Source organism: Orycteropus afer, unplaced genomic scaffold, assembly GCF_000298275.1.
Source record: "Orycteropus afer afer isolate SDZICR_OR568_19922 unplaced genomic scaffold, OryAfe1.0 scaffold00182, whole genome shotgun sequence".
NCBI classification, from domain to species: Eukaryota; Metazoa; Chordata; class Mammalia; order Tubulidentata; family Orycteropodidae; genus Orycteropus; species Orycteropus afer.
In genome coordinates this window covers 387,190-404,803 of record NW_006921769.1, presented here as the reverse complement: position 1 = coordinate 404,803, position 17,614 = coordinate 387,190, and the positions used below count along the sequence as shown (strand labels likewise).

At 35.7% G+C, this 17,614-nt stretch overlaps 1 protein-coding gene across 1 annotated transcript in view; it reads right to left on the bottom strand.

Moving 5' to 3' along the window:
• LAMA2 (laminin subunit alpha 2) overlaps positions 1-17,614 on the bottom strand; it is a gene marked incomplete at its 5' end in the record, with an annotated part of 713,189 nt that overhangs the window by 315,809 nt on the left and 379,766 nt on the right. The window contains 3 exons of the mRNA XM_007947384.2: positions 2,525-2,705; positions 9,662-9,768; positions 13,263-13,474. Coding sequence (XP_007945575.1) covers positions 2,525-2,705; positions 9,662-9,768; positions 13,263-13,474 — 500 coding nt within the window. The remainder of the gene's footprint in view (positions 1-2,524; positions 2,706-9,661; positions 9,769-13,262; positions 13,475-17,614) is intronic.

The window sequence follows — 17,614 nt, the reverse complement described above, 5'->3', positions numbered from 1 at the left end:
CAAACCCACTGTCATGGAGTCAATTCCAACTCATAGGGACCCGTACTGGGTTTCCGAGGTGGTAAATCTTTATGGAAATAGATTGCCTAGTCTTCCTTCTGCAGAGTGGCTGGTGAGTTTGAACTGCCAACCTTCTGGTTAGCAGTCAAATGCCTTAGGCACTGTGCCACCAGAGCTCCTAAATTTCAATATCCTGGATATAATTATAAATGGCACACATCAGGGTATTTTAGTTTTGCAAATATGAAAAAATAGCCAAGTTATGGACACTGTCAATAGGTTAAGACATTCATTGAGTTTTATTTAACACCTGCCTCATTTCTTTCCATTAGGTTCTTCATTTATTCTAACATGTTGTGATATAGGAAGAGTGCAAAATTCATCACTATTCATTACATTTCCTCAAAGGATGTGTTGGTAAGGTTTGAGGAGATATTCAAAGCCACGCAAGGAGTGTAATTCACTTATTCATTATAATTGACCATCTATTAAGAGAGTATGTTTTAGTGCAACAGTAGACATCGAAGAAGTAAATAGCAAGAGAAGAAATGCCAAGTACTTCAATTTAAATAGACAAATAATGACATAAAAAACCTTTTGATTGGTGTATAATGATTACATCTTTTTAGCTGAATACATTTAGGATATTTGATTAAGTTAGCTTTTTAAGAGATCACGATTATCACTGCTCACAGCATTTCATGCCAGCTGTGAAAAATGTTTAGTTTCCCACAATGGTGACACAGAGTAAGCACTAAATAAATGCCAGTAGCTGTTGTTTTTGTTATTATTATTATCATTGCTAATTTTAAGCCAAAGGATTTATTTTGTATGTACCATTCATTAAGAAGAAAAATAGTTAACATTATATTTAAATTTATGCACTGAGGAAGGTCTTAGGACAGTTCAAATCATTACTTGCAAATAGAAATTCTCTGAATAGTTCTTTAGTGGAATCACAATACCAAATGGGAAAAAGATCTGATTAATTAGCTAGTTACTTTCTGCCAAAAGATAGAATATTTACTATAATTAATAATACTAATAAAGAAATAATAATAATGATAAACACTTACATAACACTAATGTGCCAAGCACTCTCCTAAATATATTATAGTCATTAATTCAACTAATTCTCACAAAATCATGTGCAGTAGATACTCAATTTAGTAGATGCATTTTGCAGAGGGAGAGCAAAGCTAAGTCACTCAGTCAAGGTCACATAACCATGACTGGTAGAGCCACTAGAAAAAGCCAGGTTTTCTGTCTTAAGTCAAGGTCTCAACCCCAGTGCATCCTACTTGTTTTGTCCATTTTTCCCCCTGATCTCTTTCTCTGGGTTAGAATGCTTACTAAGTCTCCATGTTATCACTGTTGCATAATTTTAAATAATATTCTTAGTCCCATTTATAATTTCTGGTACTAGATGTTATTTAAATGTCATGTTTCATCTCATTAATTCATATTAACTGAAAATATTAATGAGAATTGGATTTAAAGATCAGAACATAGTATATTTTTAAATGCAACTTTGTAAATTTTTAGTATGTAGAAATATTGAATTAATGATTACAAATATAGTCTGGAAAGATCTATGATTATAACATGGAATAATTTGTAATGTTACTTTATGATAAAAATTGTGTCTAAAGTGTTTGAGAATATCAGAAAGGTATTGGTTCTTCAAATCATTTTAAGTACTATTCTTGGGGCTTCTGATATAAATTTGCTACGATAGTCACCAAAAATGTCTTATAATCTTAATATCCTGGTTTTTATCATGGTGCTGAGGATATAGGAGAATCATCAGTGCTGAATCAGTAAGTGTAGTAAGCAAAGCTCATACTCAACCTAGTGATTGTCAGAATAAGGGCTAATTCCAAGTTAGTGGCATACACATTAAGGCTAGTGTTCAATCTTTACTTTTATCTATAATGTACTGTATCCTATTTTCTTCATTCAAGATTTGTGGGAAGGCTGGGCCTGGACATCTGAGAACACAGTTAAGGCAATCATGGTGAGAGACCCTCACTTACATTTTCTCATGAACTAACAACCTGTGTCAAGGTTCTTATAAACAGATGAAAACATTGTTTGGGGGACCAGAAACAAACAAACAAAAACATCTGTGTTCCTTGTACCTATTTTTTTTCAAAAGGTGTCAGTTTAGGAATAGAGTTTAAGCTAACTCTGGTGCCTGGAAAAAAGGAACATTTGCCTTTCAAGCTGTAGCCACCTTGAGGGACTGGCTGAATTGAGATCACACAGAGTAAAGAATATGGAATTAGGATTTGCTGATGAATTTTGTCAGAGTTTTGAATACTTGCAACCAGTTATTTATAAGGCACTGTTTCAAGTTGCATTGTGTTGCATTTGTACATATCAAGGTAATATTTTATGTCATACATTTGTTATCTGTGTTCATTTCCTTTAGCTGATCAGAACCCTGAAGACCAAATTATTACAGAAGACAAAACACCAAAGTAGAGGAGGAGTAGGTAGGCAGTAAATCTTATTTACAGACCTGTGCATCCTCCTTCTTGGAATCTGAAATAGCCACGGGCACAATGGTCACACTTCTTTCCGGTTACTCCTGGCTGACACCAGCATTGTCCATTTTCTTCACAGTCGAAAGATTTAGACCCAAAGGAATTGCAGTTACAGGGAATACATCCCCTTGCTGATTGTAGGCCGAAAGTTTCAGGCTGGTTTAGAAGAGGATGAGAAAAATTACATCTAAATCAATTAATTAGCAGTGAAACACAATGCACAACACTAAAAGATCAGGCAGAAAAAGAGATATCTACGTGTTATCATGGTTCTTCTTTGAGGTTATCAAATTTGACTTGTCAATTAATCTAATGGACTTTTCTACTGGGTTCAAAAAAATTTCAAATTACTTTGAAATTCCATCAGGACTAAATGACAGAATTAGGGTATTATCATTCCTTCTGTTACATTTTCCCTAGCATCTCCTTATACTTCTCAAAGTTCTATCAGCAATGTGGAAATAAGCTATAAGTGGTAATTCCAGTTTTAATTGAAAATATTATTTGCTTCAGTCTTAATAATCTGCATTGAGTTTTTTAAATCATAGATACTCTTTAAACATGGTAAAAATGCTTTCAATATTATTAACCAATAGCTTAAAATTAAAATATTTTTTCCCCTAATATTTTACCTTTTTTTTTATATACCCATAAATAATTCTAGTAATTATTATAGGATTCACACTAAAAATGTAAATCACAGCTTATGCCTACTCTGACAAAACATTTGGTTACACAAACATCTAATATTTTGTGAGTTTACTCCTAACAGTTCAATTTGATTTTTGAGACTGTGTAGAAAGCACTAGATTGAGCTAGATGAAGAGAGACTTTCATTCTCTAATGACTTCCTCTTACGTATATTTCTTATCTATTTGTAACAAGTTATCATCAATAAAGAAGTTCTGGAGGTATAGTGCTTAAGACATCTGACTGTTAACCAGAAGGTTGGCAGTTCAAACCCATCAGCTGCTCTTTAGAAGGATGATGGGGCAATCTACTTCTTTAAAGATTTACAGCCTGGGAAACCCAACTGGGGTTGCTATGAATCAGAATGGACTCGATAGCAGTGAGTTTGGTTTTGGGTCTGAGTCTTCTATAGTCATATTTGCATTACTACCTGTCGCTGACTCTGGACATACATGTTATTAGGCCTAGAGTGACCTATGTTCAAAAATGCTGATGGATTAAAAATCACTTCTACTAGAACAATAAAAAGCTTATATTTTATGTAAAGTATGTCAAGATTGTCTTTTCAAATAAAAAGTATGCCACATTATTATGATATTTTAAGCTGAAAAAATTGGTCTTAGTAATTATTTCTTTATAAAAATAATCCTTTTTTTAGAAAATTAGATTTAATAATTACTTTATGGGAAAAATGAATCTTGCCTCTTAAGATAAGCCACCCAAAGAGACATGAATAAGCATCATTATGTGCTTGTCATTAATTTTAATTATTAAAAATAAGTTATAGAAACTAAAATCACACTCAGAATTAGTCTTTTATAATGACTGTTGCTAAAAATAGTTTTATTTTAAAAATGAAAGTGGGTTGATTGAGTTTTATAATTATTCAATTTTTGTATTTACCGCTGACTTATTTTCATTTCTAATTCTAATGCAGATTTCATTACATGATAAAATAAGAAATTATGTAAGTGTTGTAACAAATTCCCTAATATATTGTTGTGAAATGAAGTTCAGCTATATAAAGCAAAATTAAAGCATATAATATTATTATTCATATAATGGAAACCAAAGTAAATTCTAGATACCTGTCCTAGAGAAATAATTAGAAATTGGGACAGAGGTTAATACACAAGCATGCTCACAGCAGAAATACTTATCACAGTAACTGTAGGGACACTTACATGGACACCGTTAGAATTATAGTTGAATAAATTCTTATATATTCATGCTATGAAATGATACACAATCATTAAAATCCTGTTTTAAAATAGTTTTAATGATATAAGTATGCTTAGGATATAGCAGTAAGTAAAAATTTTAAAAGCAGAATACAATATTACATAAGCACTATGATTCCAATTACATACCTATAAAAACAAAAAAACCACAGACACACAAATAGAAACATATGTAAATGGAAAAATGATTAGAACATAATACGTTAAAACTGTTTTCTTTTCAATCTGATTTCTAAATACCACTTTGCACTAGTCTTTATTTCCTGAATTTCTTCACTAAGCATATATATATATATATATCCATAAATAAATAAACTATTAAAGTAACTTCTAAATCACAGTTATCATTTTTAAAAATCCAAATTAAATTATGTAGGAAACATGTAAGAGGAAAAGTCTCTATCATACGTTTCAAATACTTAAATAACATTGTTTTGAAAGCTGGTTAAAATAAAATATATACTACAATAAAATTAAAAATTTTAATATATTTGGTCTTCAGAAATGTATTTTGGAAGTTATGGAAAATGCACCTAGTAAACAAACACGAGCCACTCCTCGGAAGGAAGGTGGGCAATCTACTTCCGTAGTGATACCGCCTCGGAAACCCAAGAAGGGGTTGCTATGAGTCGGGTCTGACTCGAGGGCACAAAACAACAACAAACAAATTGAAGTGGCAGAAATCAGTCAGTAATATTAATGAGGTGTCAGTGCCAGTCAAGCAGGAAGCTTGAAGGCCTCACGTAAGTTCTTCTTACTGGGCCTACTAATAAGAACTAGCACTTTCTAGTGCTTACTGTATGTATGCCAAGCACTGTTCTAAAGCTCTTTACAAATATGAACTCATTTAATCCTGAAGACTACCCCGTGAGCTCCGAATTATTATCATCACAATTTTACAGAGGGGTAAAACTGAGGCAGAGAAAGGTTAGGTAAGTTGCCTACTTTATTCAATTAGCCAGTTGTAGAGTTATAATTCCAAATCAGCCATCTTGGCTTCAAAGGCTGTGGCCTTTGTTATAGATACTTCCCTGGGATAAAAAGAGTATCAGGACAAAATAGTATTTTGTACAACAGTAGGAAAAATGAGGGTAGCTTTAATGAGGGTCTATTTTCTGCTATTTTCATTCTTTGGAAACATTTTTATCAATGATCACAACTCTTTTTTACCTTAAATTCATGTGTTGTTTTAAGAGAAACACTCTATTTTCAAATATTTTCATTTAATAACAATATTAATAATAGTAATACCGAATGTTTACTAGGGAGCTCTGGTGGCATAGTGCCTAAGGCATTTGACTGTTAACCAGGAGGCTGGGGGTTCAAACCGACCAGACACTCCTCAGGGGAAGACTGAGCAATCTACTTCTGTACTGATACTACCAAGGAGGGGTCTCTATGAGTCAGATCTGACGCGATGGCAATGAGTTTATATATATATATATTTACTAATAACTTTTCATGTGCATTTTTTTTCATTCTATTAAAAAACAAAAATTACCTCTTCCCTGTGTCCATACCTCCATGCACTCCTGACCCCTGAACTGTCTCCCTGTGCATAAACAGCCCTTCTTTCTTCCAAGATTGTTCTCTCCAAGGAGTGTATCTAGCTCAGATAAATGTTCAACTCATATGTCTGTCTTTTGTTTGTCTGGAAGCCACAGGTGTGGACTCAATTCCAGACCTGAAGGGCAGCTAGGCAACATAGTCTCAGTGGTTCCACCAGGCTCTGTCAGACCAGCAAACCAGCAAACCCAGTCCCCTTTACTTATTTATTTTTTCAAATGATTTTGAGTTTTGTTCCATATTTCTCTTTCCAGGATTTCCTACATAGATGTTCCTCTGAGTGGTTGACAGTGGTAGCCAGGCACCATCCAATTCTTCTGGTCTCATAGTCATACAGGCTGAGGATCACATGGTGTACCAGTCACTAGGACTAATTATTTCCAAGAATATTTGGTTTTCTTCATTCTTTTTGCTCTGGACGAGGAGAGACCCATCATTGTATCTAGATAGCTGCTTGTAAGCTTTTAAGATCCCAGTCACTATTTGCCAAAGTAGGATGTTTTATATAGTATGTTATGCCAATTGAGCTTGATGTCCCCTGTGACTATGGTCCCAAGCCCACAGATTAAACTACTCACTCCCTTTAGCTGTGACCAAGAAGTGACTATAATCTTGTCCCTTGTCAGCTCTAAGATACACCCGGGAATTCTTACAGAACATACAAATACACTTGTAGAACAATTGTCTGCCAACACTTTACATGGTCTTGGGTATACTCCATGCACCTGTTTTATACACTATTCCCACTACTACTCTGAGACATCCCTAGAGATACCACCATAGATCTCCCTGCAGGAGAACCTGCTGTGGGGAGAGCATATGATTAACAACCTGCAGCTTCACCCCTTTGGACTTATTTGTTATTGTTGTTGTTGTCATGTGATGTCGAGTCAGACCTGACTCATAGTGACTCCTCCTTGGGTTGCCGAGGCAGTATCACTACGGAAGTAGATTGCCCCATTGGAGGAGCACGAATGAAGCCACGTTTCTCCTAGCAAATGACTGATACGCAAAGAACTGGAATTTTCATGCCCAATGAAGAATTCTTCTTAAAGGCGAATTCTATTATGGTGCTTCTCATCAGTCTGGTTAAGATTTCAAGATTTTAGCAGAATGCACTATATAAGTCTCTTTCTATACTACCCACCCTACTTTTCCACTCTCCGTTCACAAGAATGAAACTTTCATCACAGACAGAGCCTTTCCCTATCTACTCCTGATGCCTCTCCTTTCATCCCTCACAGACATTTCCCCTCGTAACCTCCTTACCCTTGCTTGCCAAAGGACCAAAACAGATGCACACCTATTGAAATGAGTCCCGTAGAGAAGTTGAATTACAGAGAACAATTTTTATAAGTTTTGTTATAGCTAGGAACAACTGAATCTGGGATTTGATTCAATGCAGTCTGATATCAAAACATATTTTCTTAAAATATGTAACATTGAGTCAAGAAATGAAAACATGATTTTTTCTTTTCCTTTGTTATTTCCTTCATTCTCACCTTCTCCTAACTCCTTTCCCTACCTCGCCACAGACTGATTCTATACTGACAAATCTTGTCCTTTCTTATTCTGCAACTCAGCTAAGGACCTCTCTCCTTCTTTGTTTTCCCTCCCCTCCTTTTCTTCCTGTCTGGTCTTTGCAAGGATTATTGTTATTATTTTATTTTTATTTTATTTTATGCCTGTGTGAAGGGAGCCAAACTGCAAGTATTCTAGCCTCCTTTTCTTGTAGTAGAAAACAACCTTCCTTACCATGTGTATGTTGTACATTTATAGTGTGTGAAAATGTGTTTCCTGCATTGTATAACAAAGAAAAAACAAACCCAATGCCACTGACCAGATTCCAACTCATAGCGATGCTGTAAGACAGAGCACAACTGCCCCATGAGGTTTCTAAGGTTGTAAATCTTTACAGATCCAGACTACCACACCTTTCTCCCATGGAATACTTAGCAGGTTCAAACTGTTGACTTTCTGGTTTAGCAGACAAGCATTAACCATTGAACCACCAGACTTCCACATGTCTACAGGAGCAAAATTATGATGTGGAAATTTACCAGCTCATTAAGTATGATACAATTCCAGGCAGTAATGTGAAAATATAGAGTAAGTGGAGAATGTCTAAATGGTGAAGAGAAATGAGATGAAGAAAGTGAAAAACTCATAAAAGCAATTGTAGAGACACACAGCTGTGATCAATGGGCTGAATTGTCTTGGGCAAGTCACTTTCTTTGCATGAACAAATGTTCATTCAGATAAATGAGTTTGCTCCAAATGATGCTTGAGGACCCTTCCACTTCTAAAAATATATGTTCCTACATAAATTTTTATTTGATTTATACAAATCAATGGTTAATTGAAACTTTTATGAAGCTATAAATTGAATACTCTTTAAAGCATAAGGAGAACTATTTTTAAAAGGCAAAGCTTCAATCAGATGGTCTAATTTTTGCATTTGCAATTTGCACACTTAGCAACCATCGTCTGGTAAAGTGCCACAAGGGAACGTCAGCCGCTGCACACTGAACACAACATGCTGAAGCACAAACCATGCAGTGCCTCTGGGATTACCGGAGCTGGGGCCCGGTAGGCTCCCCGTGGGCACCCGCTGGAGCTGCTGAAACCCCATCTCTGGGGAGGCCCCAGCACTCGTTGGGCTTTCTGTGGCTGCTCCTGCTGTCGGTGCACCTGCCTGCCAAGGTTGCATAGTTTGCCTACGAAGCCTGATCTACAGACACATTGTCCTTTTATATCGCATTGTGGTGACACAGAGCCAACAGGATTGCAGTCACATAACACACAGAATTGCTTCTCTCGGTCCCAGTGCATACTGAGCTTTAAAAGCCAATAGAAAAATGGAAAGAAGAAAAAGAACATAAGATATTATTCAAGAGGTAGAAGTTGATATTTTGTAATTTGCCTACAGAAAGGCTAGTTTAACATCTAAGAAATCCTTGCTTCTGCTTAAAAGTTGTCGTCACCCATAAAACCGATTTCTATGAAAGAGTGAGTGCAAATCTATCACCTCGAAGGCAGGAATGTCAAGATTCACACCACGCTGAGGGCAGTGCAGCGTCTTAAGACATGAAGGGCAACACAGTTGAATCAAATATTTCATTTTAGCAAAATGATGTATCCAAAAATATCTTGACCAGCTTCTTCATTAAAACTTTTCTTAAGTAGAAGACTCATTGGAACTAATTTTTGGAAGATGGAACTAGAAGAAAATGCTTGCTGGAAACAAGGGGAGAAACAATTGAATCCACCAAGCACGTAAAGGCCAACAAAAGAGCGTTTTACTTTCCATAGAACAGGACTAAGTTCATATGTTCCTTCCTTGAGAAATATACGAATTACAGCCAATATTCAAATTCATTGCCAAGGAAATGTAGGTTAAAGGTCAAATGTTAATATGCAGCAAGTTTTGCTCTATTTTGAAAATTTTTTTTTAAAAAAAGAACAAAAGCATTTCACTGACCACCGTAGTTTTACATGTAAAGTTAGGGAATTCTTCACCCTGCTTTCAATATACTCAGGCATATAAAACATGTCATCTGAAGTTAAACATTATTTCAAGGAGGAGATAGTTCCAGGTCAGCTCCTCCGCCATACCTTACACTCATCGCACTTCTGTCCTTGCACGTTAGGTCTGCATTCACATTGTCCTGTCCGAGCATGACACACCTCAGAGAACGAGCCATTGACATTACAGCGACAAGCTGCAAAGAGGACAGAGTTCTGTGGTCAGGAAAAATGTCCTAATCATCTTAACAGGTTTGTTCAATGATAACATACTCCAAATATAACATTCACACTCATATTTTCTGCTTTGCTAAGTGTTCTGTTTGTCATTCTATCATTTGATCCTTACAACAACTCTACAGGCCATAGACATAACTCATTAAAAGTTTTAGCATCACTGAATGCTATTCAAATAGTAACATCACGATTCCAGTTACGAGAATAAGTACACTCAGTTCAAAGCAGCCACCATTGTCATTTATACAAAGCTACATCTGGGCAATGTTTTGTCCTCCTGTACATAGGGTTGCTATGAGTCAGCACCAACTTGATAGCACCTAACAGTAACAACGATGTTTAGTAGGTGATCTATCTGAGTCTGGAACCCATCCCTGACTCTAGGTCACGGTTCTTTCCTTTGTGCCTCAAGCTGTTTCACTGTTTAAAACATTGGAGTCAAATTTGAAATATTATAATTGTATTGTAAGACAATCAAAATTTTGAGAAATTATCAAAATGATCATAACTCGTAACAGAATATTAGTACCATTATAAACAAAGCACATACAATTATTTTTTCAATATATATTTTAGTTTTTTTATATATACAATCTATATACCTTTAAAATTAGAAAAATATGTAAATTAACAAACACATATTTTCTAATGTATTAGGAATATAGCATTAGAATTTGAGGGGAAAAAATATCTTATTTAAAAATTTATACACTATCTCCAAAGACAGAAACTATATTTGGTTTAAGTATTTTTTTTTTCATTTTTCTGTTATGAATTTATTATTCTGAAATATAACAAATCACCCTAAAACTTAAAGGTTTTGTTTGGAAATACAACAGTAATTAATGGCTTACTCTGTACTCTACAAGGATATTTTAGTGGTATATATAATTATGGTAAGGAGCTCTGGCAATGTAGTGGATAACTTGACTGCTAACTGGAAGGTCAGTGGTTCAAACCCACCAGCTGCTGTGCATAAGAAACACTGGGCTATCTATTTCTGTAAAGATTTACAGCCTCAAAAGCCCAATGGAGGTCACTATGAGTCAGAAATGACTCAATGACAGTGAGTTGTTTTTTTTTTATAATACCAGAATAAAAATATGAAGGGAAGATTACATAGGGATTTAGACTGTTCTTAGATGGTTTTGGTAAATCTTGTTTAATGTCTGAATATTTTGATTTCAGAATAGCTTATAAAAAAAATTCACTGCCACTGAGTTGATTCTAACTCATAACATCTAAGAAATCCCTGCTTCTGCTTAAAAGTTGTTGTCACCCATAAAACCGATTTCTATGAAAGAGTGAGTGCAAATCTATCACCCCGAAGGGAGGAATGTCAAGATTCACACCACGCTGAGGGCAGTGCAGTGTCTTAAGGCATGAAGGGCAACACAGTTGAATCAAATATTTGATTCAACACCCCCGTTGGGTTTCCAAGGCTATGAATCTTTACCGAAGCAGACTGCCTCATCTTTGTTCTGATGATTTAAACCACTGGCCTTTTGGTTAGCAAAATGCTTTAACCACTACACCACCAGAGCTCCTTACAGCTTATAAATACATTATAAATAACTACTTCATCAGCCTATTCTATTATCCTGTTCATCCAGATCCAGATCCTACTTGCCAATTCTGCTTTTCTAAAAACTGCTTGATTTTTCTTCCAGCAAAATTTTACTTTTGTTTGATATTAACGATATTGTTTAATAATTTCCACATTCCATTGGATCACCTTTCACAGAAATGAGCACATATATGGATTTCCTCCATTCAGTTAGCCTGGTAGCTATTTTCTTATTTCTTGGTATAGATGAGTGAGAGTTTCCGTTCATTGAAACATCTTCATTGGTATTCCATAAATTCCTGGAACCTTGTTTCCCACCAGTGCTTTCATTGCAGCTTAGACTTCTTCCTTCAATGCAATCATCTTGGATCATATGCTATACCCTGAAATGCTTGAACTTTGACCATTTCTTTTGGAACAGTGACTCTGTTTGCTTTCCATCTTGTCTTGTTGCTTCCTGGATCAGTCATTATTTTGCCAATAAAATCCTTCACTATTCCAACTTGAGATTTGATTTTTTATTCATTTCTTTCAGGTTGAGAAAAGTTGAGTGTGTTCTTATCTTTTAGTTTTCTATCTCCAAGTCTTTGCATATTTCATTAAAATACTTTACTTTGTCTTCATGAGCCATCCTTGGAAGTCGTCTGTTCAGATCTTTTACATCATAATTTCTTCCACTCGCTTTAGCTACTCTACATTTAAGACCAAGTTTCAGAGTCTCTTCTAACATCCAATTTGGTCTTTTCTTTCTTTCTTGTCTTTCAAATGACCTTTTGTTTTCTTCAGGTATGAGGTCCTTGATGTCATCCCAAAACTTGTCTAGCCTTTCATCATTAGTGTCCAATTTATGTGCTAGATCCTTTAATTTCCAGGGAAAATTAATGACCTTTTTTTTATAGAGAGAAAACTAAGTCTCCATGAAGTCAAATATTTTGTCTTGGGTCACATCATTAGCAAGTATAGGTCCTGAATGAATTTTGAATGAAAGAATGTCCTAAACTCCCTATGAGAAGAGAGACACATTTCTTATTGAAATGTGATATTCTATCAGATCCTAGTGCTTGCAACAGAGACTAGAGAGAGACTGCATTTTTAACATTTTCTACAATTCTGCATGCCCTTGGATACAACTAGATACTTCAAAGAGCTCCATCTTACATAAGGAGTTTGACAGAAATAAACTGCTGAGTGGTCTCATAAACTGCTTTGACTAGAGATAATAACAGCAGATGATCTGCTATTGGGAGCATACAGCACTCGTGAGCTAATGTGGACTCACATTCCATTTGACTCTCCACAACAAGATCTCCTTTCCATATTATCACAAACATGAAACTCAAACTCTCACTGCCCTCAAGTTGATTCTGACTCATAGCAATCCCTATTGGGTTTCTGAGATGGTAAATCTTTATGGAAGTAGATTCCCTCATCTTCCTTCCATGGAGCAGCTGGTGGGTTTAAACCAACCTTCTCATTAGCAGTCAAAAGCTTTTGGCACTGCATCACCAGGATTAGTAAATTCTATGCAACACTGAAAAATACATTTGTAAGAGAATGAAGATGAGGGGAGGAATCTACTAACCATGATGTTGCCTTATGATAGTTAATATTAGGGAAAGAAAACATAGGAATAATATTCTGTGAATATGCCAAAGGTGCAGATTAATCACACAATTATAATGTCAGTTTGCAAAATTATTGACAGAATGCTTACACCTGTTATGAAATACAAGAATGCAAAGTACACATATCAAAGTGTAACACATTATTGCCCACTGACAGGTACTAATGAAATAATGTGAGCAAATAAATTTATTTCAAAGAAATGTCCTACTTTGAGGTAAAATGCATCAATTCTGTCAGGGACATCAATAGTTCAGGACTTACGCTGACAGTTCTTTGCATCAACTGCGTCTCCAAAATATCCATCAGCACAGAGCTCACAATACCGTCCTGTTATACCTGGCTTACATATCAGACAGGAGCCAGACAAGCTGTCACAGCTGCCAGGAATGGAGAAGTCAAGGTTGTCATTGCACTGGCATGGCTGACATGATCCTCCAGGTACAGAAGGTTGTCCAAAATAGCCTTCTGCACACCTAAGGTGAAAAATTTCATCCATGAGTATTTGGGGGAATGTCATGCAATCCATCAGGAACAATGTTTATAGACTTCTCACATTACCCATCTGCCAAGATGATTGTTTCTTCTTTTAAGAGTTCCTTCTCTCAAAGACAAGATAATTAAAAAATATATATTTATATATTTTTTTTCTATAACTGCAGTGTAGATAGGTACAAGATGAAATCCTGCCAGCCCTACTAGTAATTAGATTTCAGTCAGGAAAAAAAAAATCGTGTCACTGGCACTTAAGATGAGATCAAAGCATAATAAGAAATCTGCTCCTGGCACTCCGGAGGAATACAGGTCTGTGTTGGAAAGCCTTTGTAGTACAACATATCATATGCATCTAATCCAATTGGGTGTTTTCTGTACAAATATGTAAGGCTCACATTTTTTTGTTGTTGTAGCAAGAGCTTGTTGTGAGGAAACAGGCTCACAAGGAAATTCAGTAGTGAGAATTCAGAATTTACTGAACAGAAAATTGTGACTCAAAATTGCCTCATTGGTATTTGGGTACTCACCAAAATATGTCTGTGGGTATCTATGTATTTAAAATAGTTTTGTATGTAATTGTATATTTGGTCAGAGGCTGATTTTAATTGAAGAGTCTTTACTAATGGGCAGCTGGAGAAGGTATGTGTGCATACTGATGTAACATGTCATCAGATGATGTTTAATTGTACCATTTTGCTCACAACCCATATTGGCAAACCCCTAGTCTTTTTTTTCCCCTCTTAATGACAAAATACTATTTTGTATAATATTGAAAAATAAAAATTTTATTTTTAAAATTTTAAGTAATGCCTTTTTAAGGTATGGCAGAGAAGATTTTAAAAATTACAGTCTCAAATTTTCCCTGATTCAATGTTATGCTTTACAATGACACTCAAAGTGATAAATGTGCAGATCCACCCTTATAAGTACAAAAACATCCAAACCCACTGCCATCAATTGATCTGGACTCATAGTGACCCTATAGGACAGAGTAGAACTTCCCCATAGGGTTTCCATGGCTGTAAATATATACAGAAGCACACTGCCTCATCTTTCTCCCACAGAGTGGATTGTGGGTTCAAACAGCCAACCATTTGGTTAGCAGCCATATGCTTTAACAACTATACCAATAGAGCTCCTCCCCTTATGTTGTTGTTAGGTGCTGTTGAGTCAACTCTGACTCATAGCAACCCTGTGGACAACAGAACAAAACCCTGCCCGGTCCTGTGCCATCCTCACAATCCTCACTATACCTGAGCCCATCGTTGCACCTACTGTGTCAATCGATGTTGTTGAGGGGCTTCTCCTTTGTTGTTGACCCTTTACTTTACCAAGCATGATGTCTTTCTCCAGATAATGGTCCCTTCTGAAAACATGACCCAAGTAGGTGAGACCAAGTCTGGCCATTCTTGCTTCCAAGGAGCTTCCTGGCTGTACTACCTCCAAGATAGATTTGTTCGTTCTTTTGGCATTCCATGGTATTTTCAGTATTCTTTGCCAACGCCATAATTCAAAGGCATCAACTCTTCTTAGGTCTTCCTTATTCATTGCCCAGCTTTCTTCACATGCATATGAGGCAACTGAAAATACCATAGCTTGGGTTAGCACATCTTAGTCCTCAAAGTGACATCTTTGCTTCTTAATGCTTTAGAGAGGTCTTCTGCAGCAGATTTGCCCAGTGCAATATGACATCTGATTTCTTGACTGCTACTTCCCTGAGTGTTGATTGTGGATCCAAGTAATTTGAAATAGTTGAAAATGTCAACCTTTTTTTCAGTTTATCATGATGTTGCTTATTGGTCCACTTGTGAGGATTTTTATTTTCTTTATGTTTGAGATGCAATTCATACTGAAGACTATAGTCTTTGAACTTCATCAGTAATTGCATCAAGTCATCTTCACTTTCAGCAAGCAAGGTTATATTATCTGAATATCATAGATTGTTAATGAGTCTTCCTCAAATCCTGACGCTGCATTGTTCTTCATATAGTCCAGCTTCTCAGATTATTTGCTCACCATACAGATTGAATAAATAGGGTGAAAAGATATAACTCTGACGTGCACTCTTCCTGATTTTAAGCCATGCAGTATCCCCTTGTTCTGTTCAAATGTCAGCCTTTTGTTCCATGTACAGTTTCCTCATGAGCACAATTATGTGTTCTGGGATTTCCATTCTTTGCAATGTTATCTATTATTTGCTATGATCCACACAATGAAATGCTTTTACAGATACACGAGTAAACATCTTTCTGGTATTTTTTACTTTCAGCCAAGATCCATCTGACATCAGCAATGATATTCCTAATTCCATTTCCTCTTTTGAATCCAGAACTTCTGGGAGTTCTCTGTCAATATACTGCTGTAACTGTTTTTGAATTATGTTCAGCAAAATTTTACTTGCATGTGATATTAATGATATTGCTCAATAACTTCCACATTTTGTTGGATCACCTTTCTTCAGAATTGGCACAAATATGGACCTCTTCCAGTCAGTTGGCCTTGTAACCGTCTTCCAAATTCCTTGGCATGGACGAGTATGCACTTCCAGCAATGCATCTGTTTGTTGAAACATCTCAATGAGAATTCTGTCAATTCCTGAAGCCTTGTTTTCCCCTTTTTTTTTTTTTTTTTTTTTTACTGCCGTTTGGACTTCTTCTTTCAATAGCATTCATTCTTGATCATATGCTACCTCCTGAAATAGTTGAACATTGATCAATTCTTTTTGGTACAGTGATTCTGTGTATTCCTTCCATATCCCTTTGATGCTTTCTGCCCATAGAAGCCTTCAATATTGCAACTCAAGGCTTGAATTTTTTCTTCAGTTTTTTCGATTTGAGAAATGCTGAGTGTGTTCTTCCCTTTATGGTTTTCTGACTCCAGGTCTTTTCACACTTTACTATAGTACTTTGTTTTGTCTTCTCAAGCTGCCCTTTGAAATCTTCTGTTCAACTCTTTTACTTATCATTTGTTCCATTTGCTTTGGCTACTTTCCTTTCAAGAGCAAATTTCAGAGTCTCTTCTAACATGCATTTTGGTCTTTTCTTCCTTTCCTGTCTTTTTAATGACCATTTGCTTTCTTCCTGTCTGATACTCATGATGCCATCTCACATATTTTCTGGTTTTTGGTCATTGCTGTTTAATGCATTAAAGTTATTCTCCAGATGGTCTCTAAATTCAGGTAAGATATAATTAATATCATATTTTGTCTCTCATGGACTAGTTTTAATGTTCTTCAGCTTCAACTTGAACTTGCATGAGCAATTGGTCTCTTTCACAGTCAGCTCCTGGTCTTCTTGTCATTAATAGTTGAGCTTTTCTATCACCACTTTCCATAAATATAGTCAATCTGATTCCTGTGTATTCCATCTGGTGAGGTACACATGTATAGCCACCATTTATGTTGTTGAAAAAAGATATTTGCAATGAATAAGTCATTGGTCTTGCAAATTCTATCATGCAATTTCTGGCATCATTTCTATCACCAGTGCCATATTTTCCTACTGCCAATGATTCTTCTTTGTTTCCAACTTTCACATTCCAGTAATTACCAACACATCTTGATTGCATGTTTCCTCCCCTTATAGGTAGTGCCTCTTCATTATTTTGCTCTGTCTTCTCTTTCAGTTACATTTGTTCAGGCTTAATTTTAAGCCACACTTTCCAACAGAAAACCAAAAGGACATCTACGGTATTATCATTGAGCTAGCTCTGTTATCTCTACCATATTATCAGAATAAAAAGCCTTTTGCAGCAATGTTCATAATTGAAGGGGAACAAAAACAATGTGGGAGAATAAAATTTCCTCAAGTTGTAAGCTACTTTTGTTCTCACAGTCACAGGTATGGAGGTTTTTGTTTTGAGACAGGTTCTCTTCCATTTAAAAAAGAAATGCTTTAAGTATAGTACATTATTTGTGAGAAATTTTCATAACATCACAGTTATGTGTCACATCATTAATTTTGGAGATATAAACGGATTATTCTAAGATTTTAGAAAATTTATTCATGCCACAATTACCTCATAGATATATGCTTTTATCATATTTTTTTAAACAGAGGATAGTACTAGTTTTAAATATATTCACGAAACATTTTACAACATTATGAAGGCATTTGTATAAA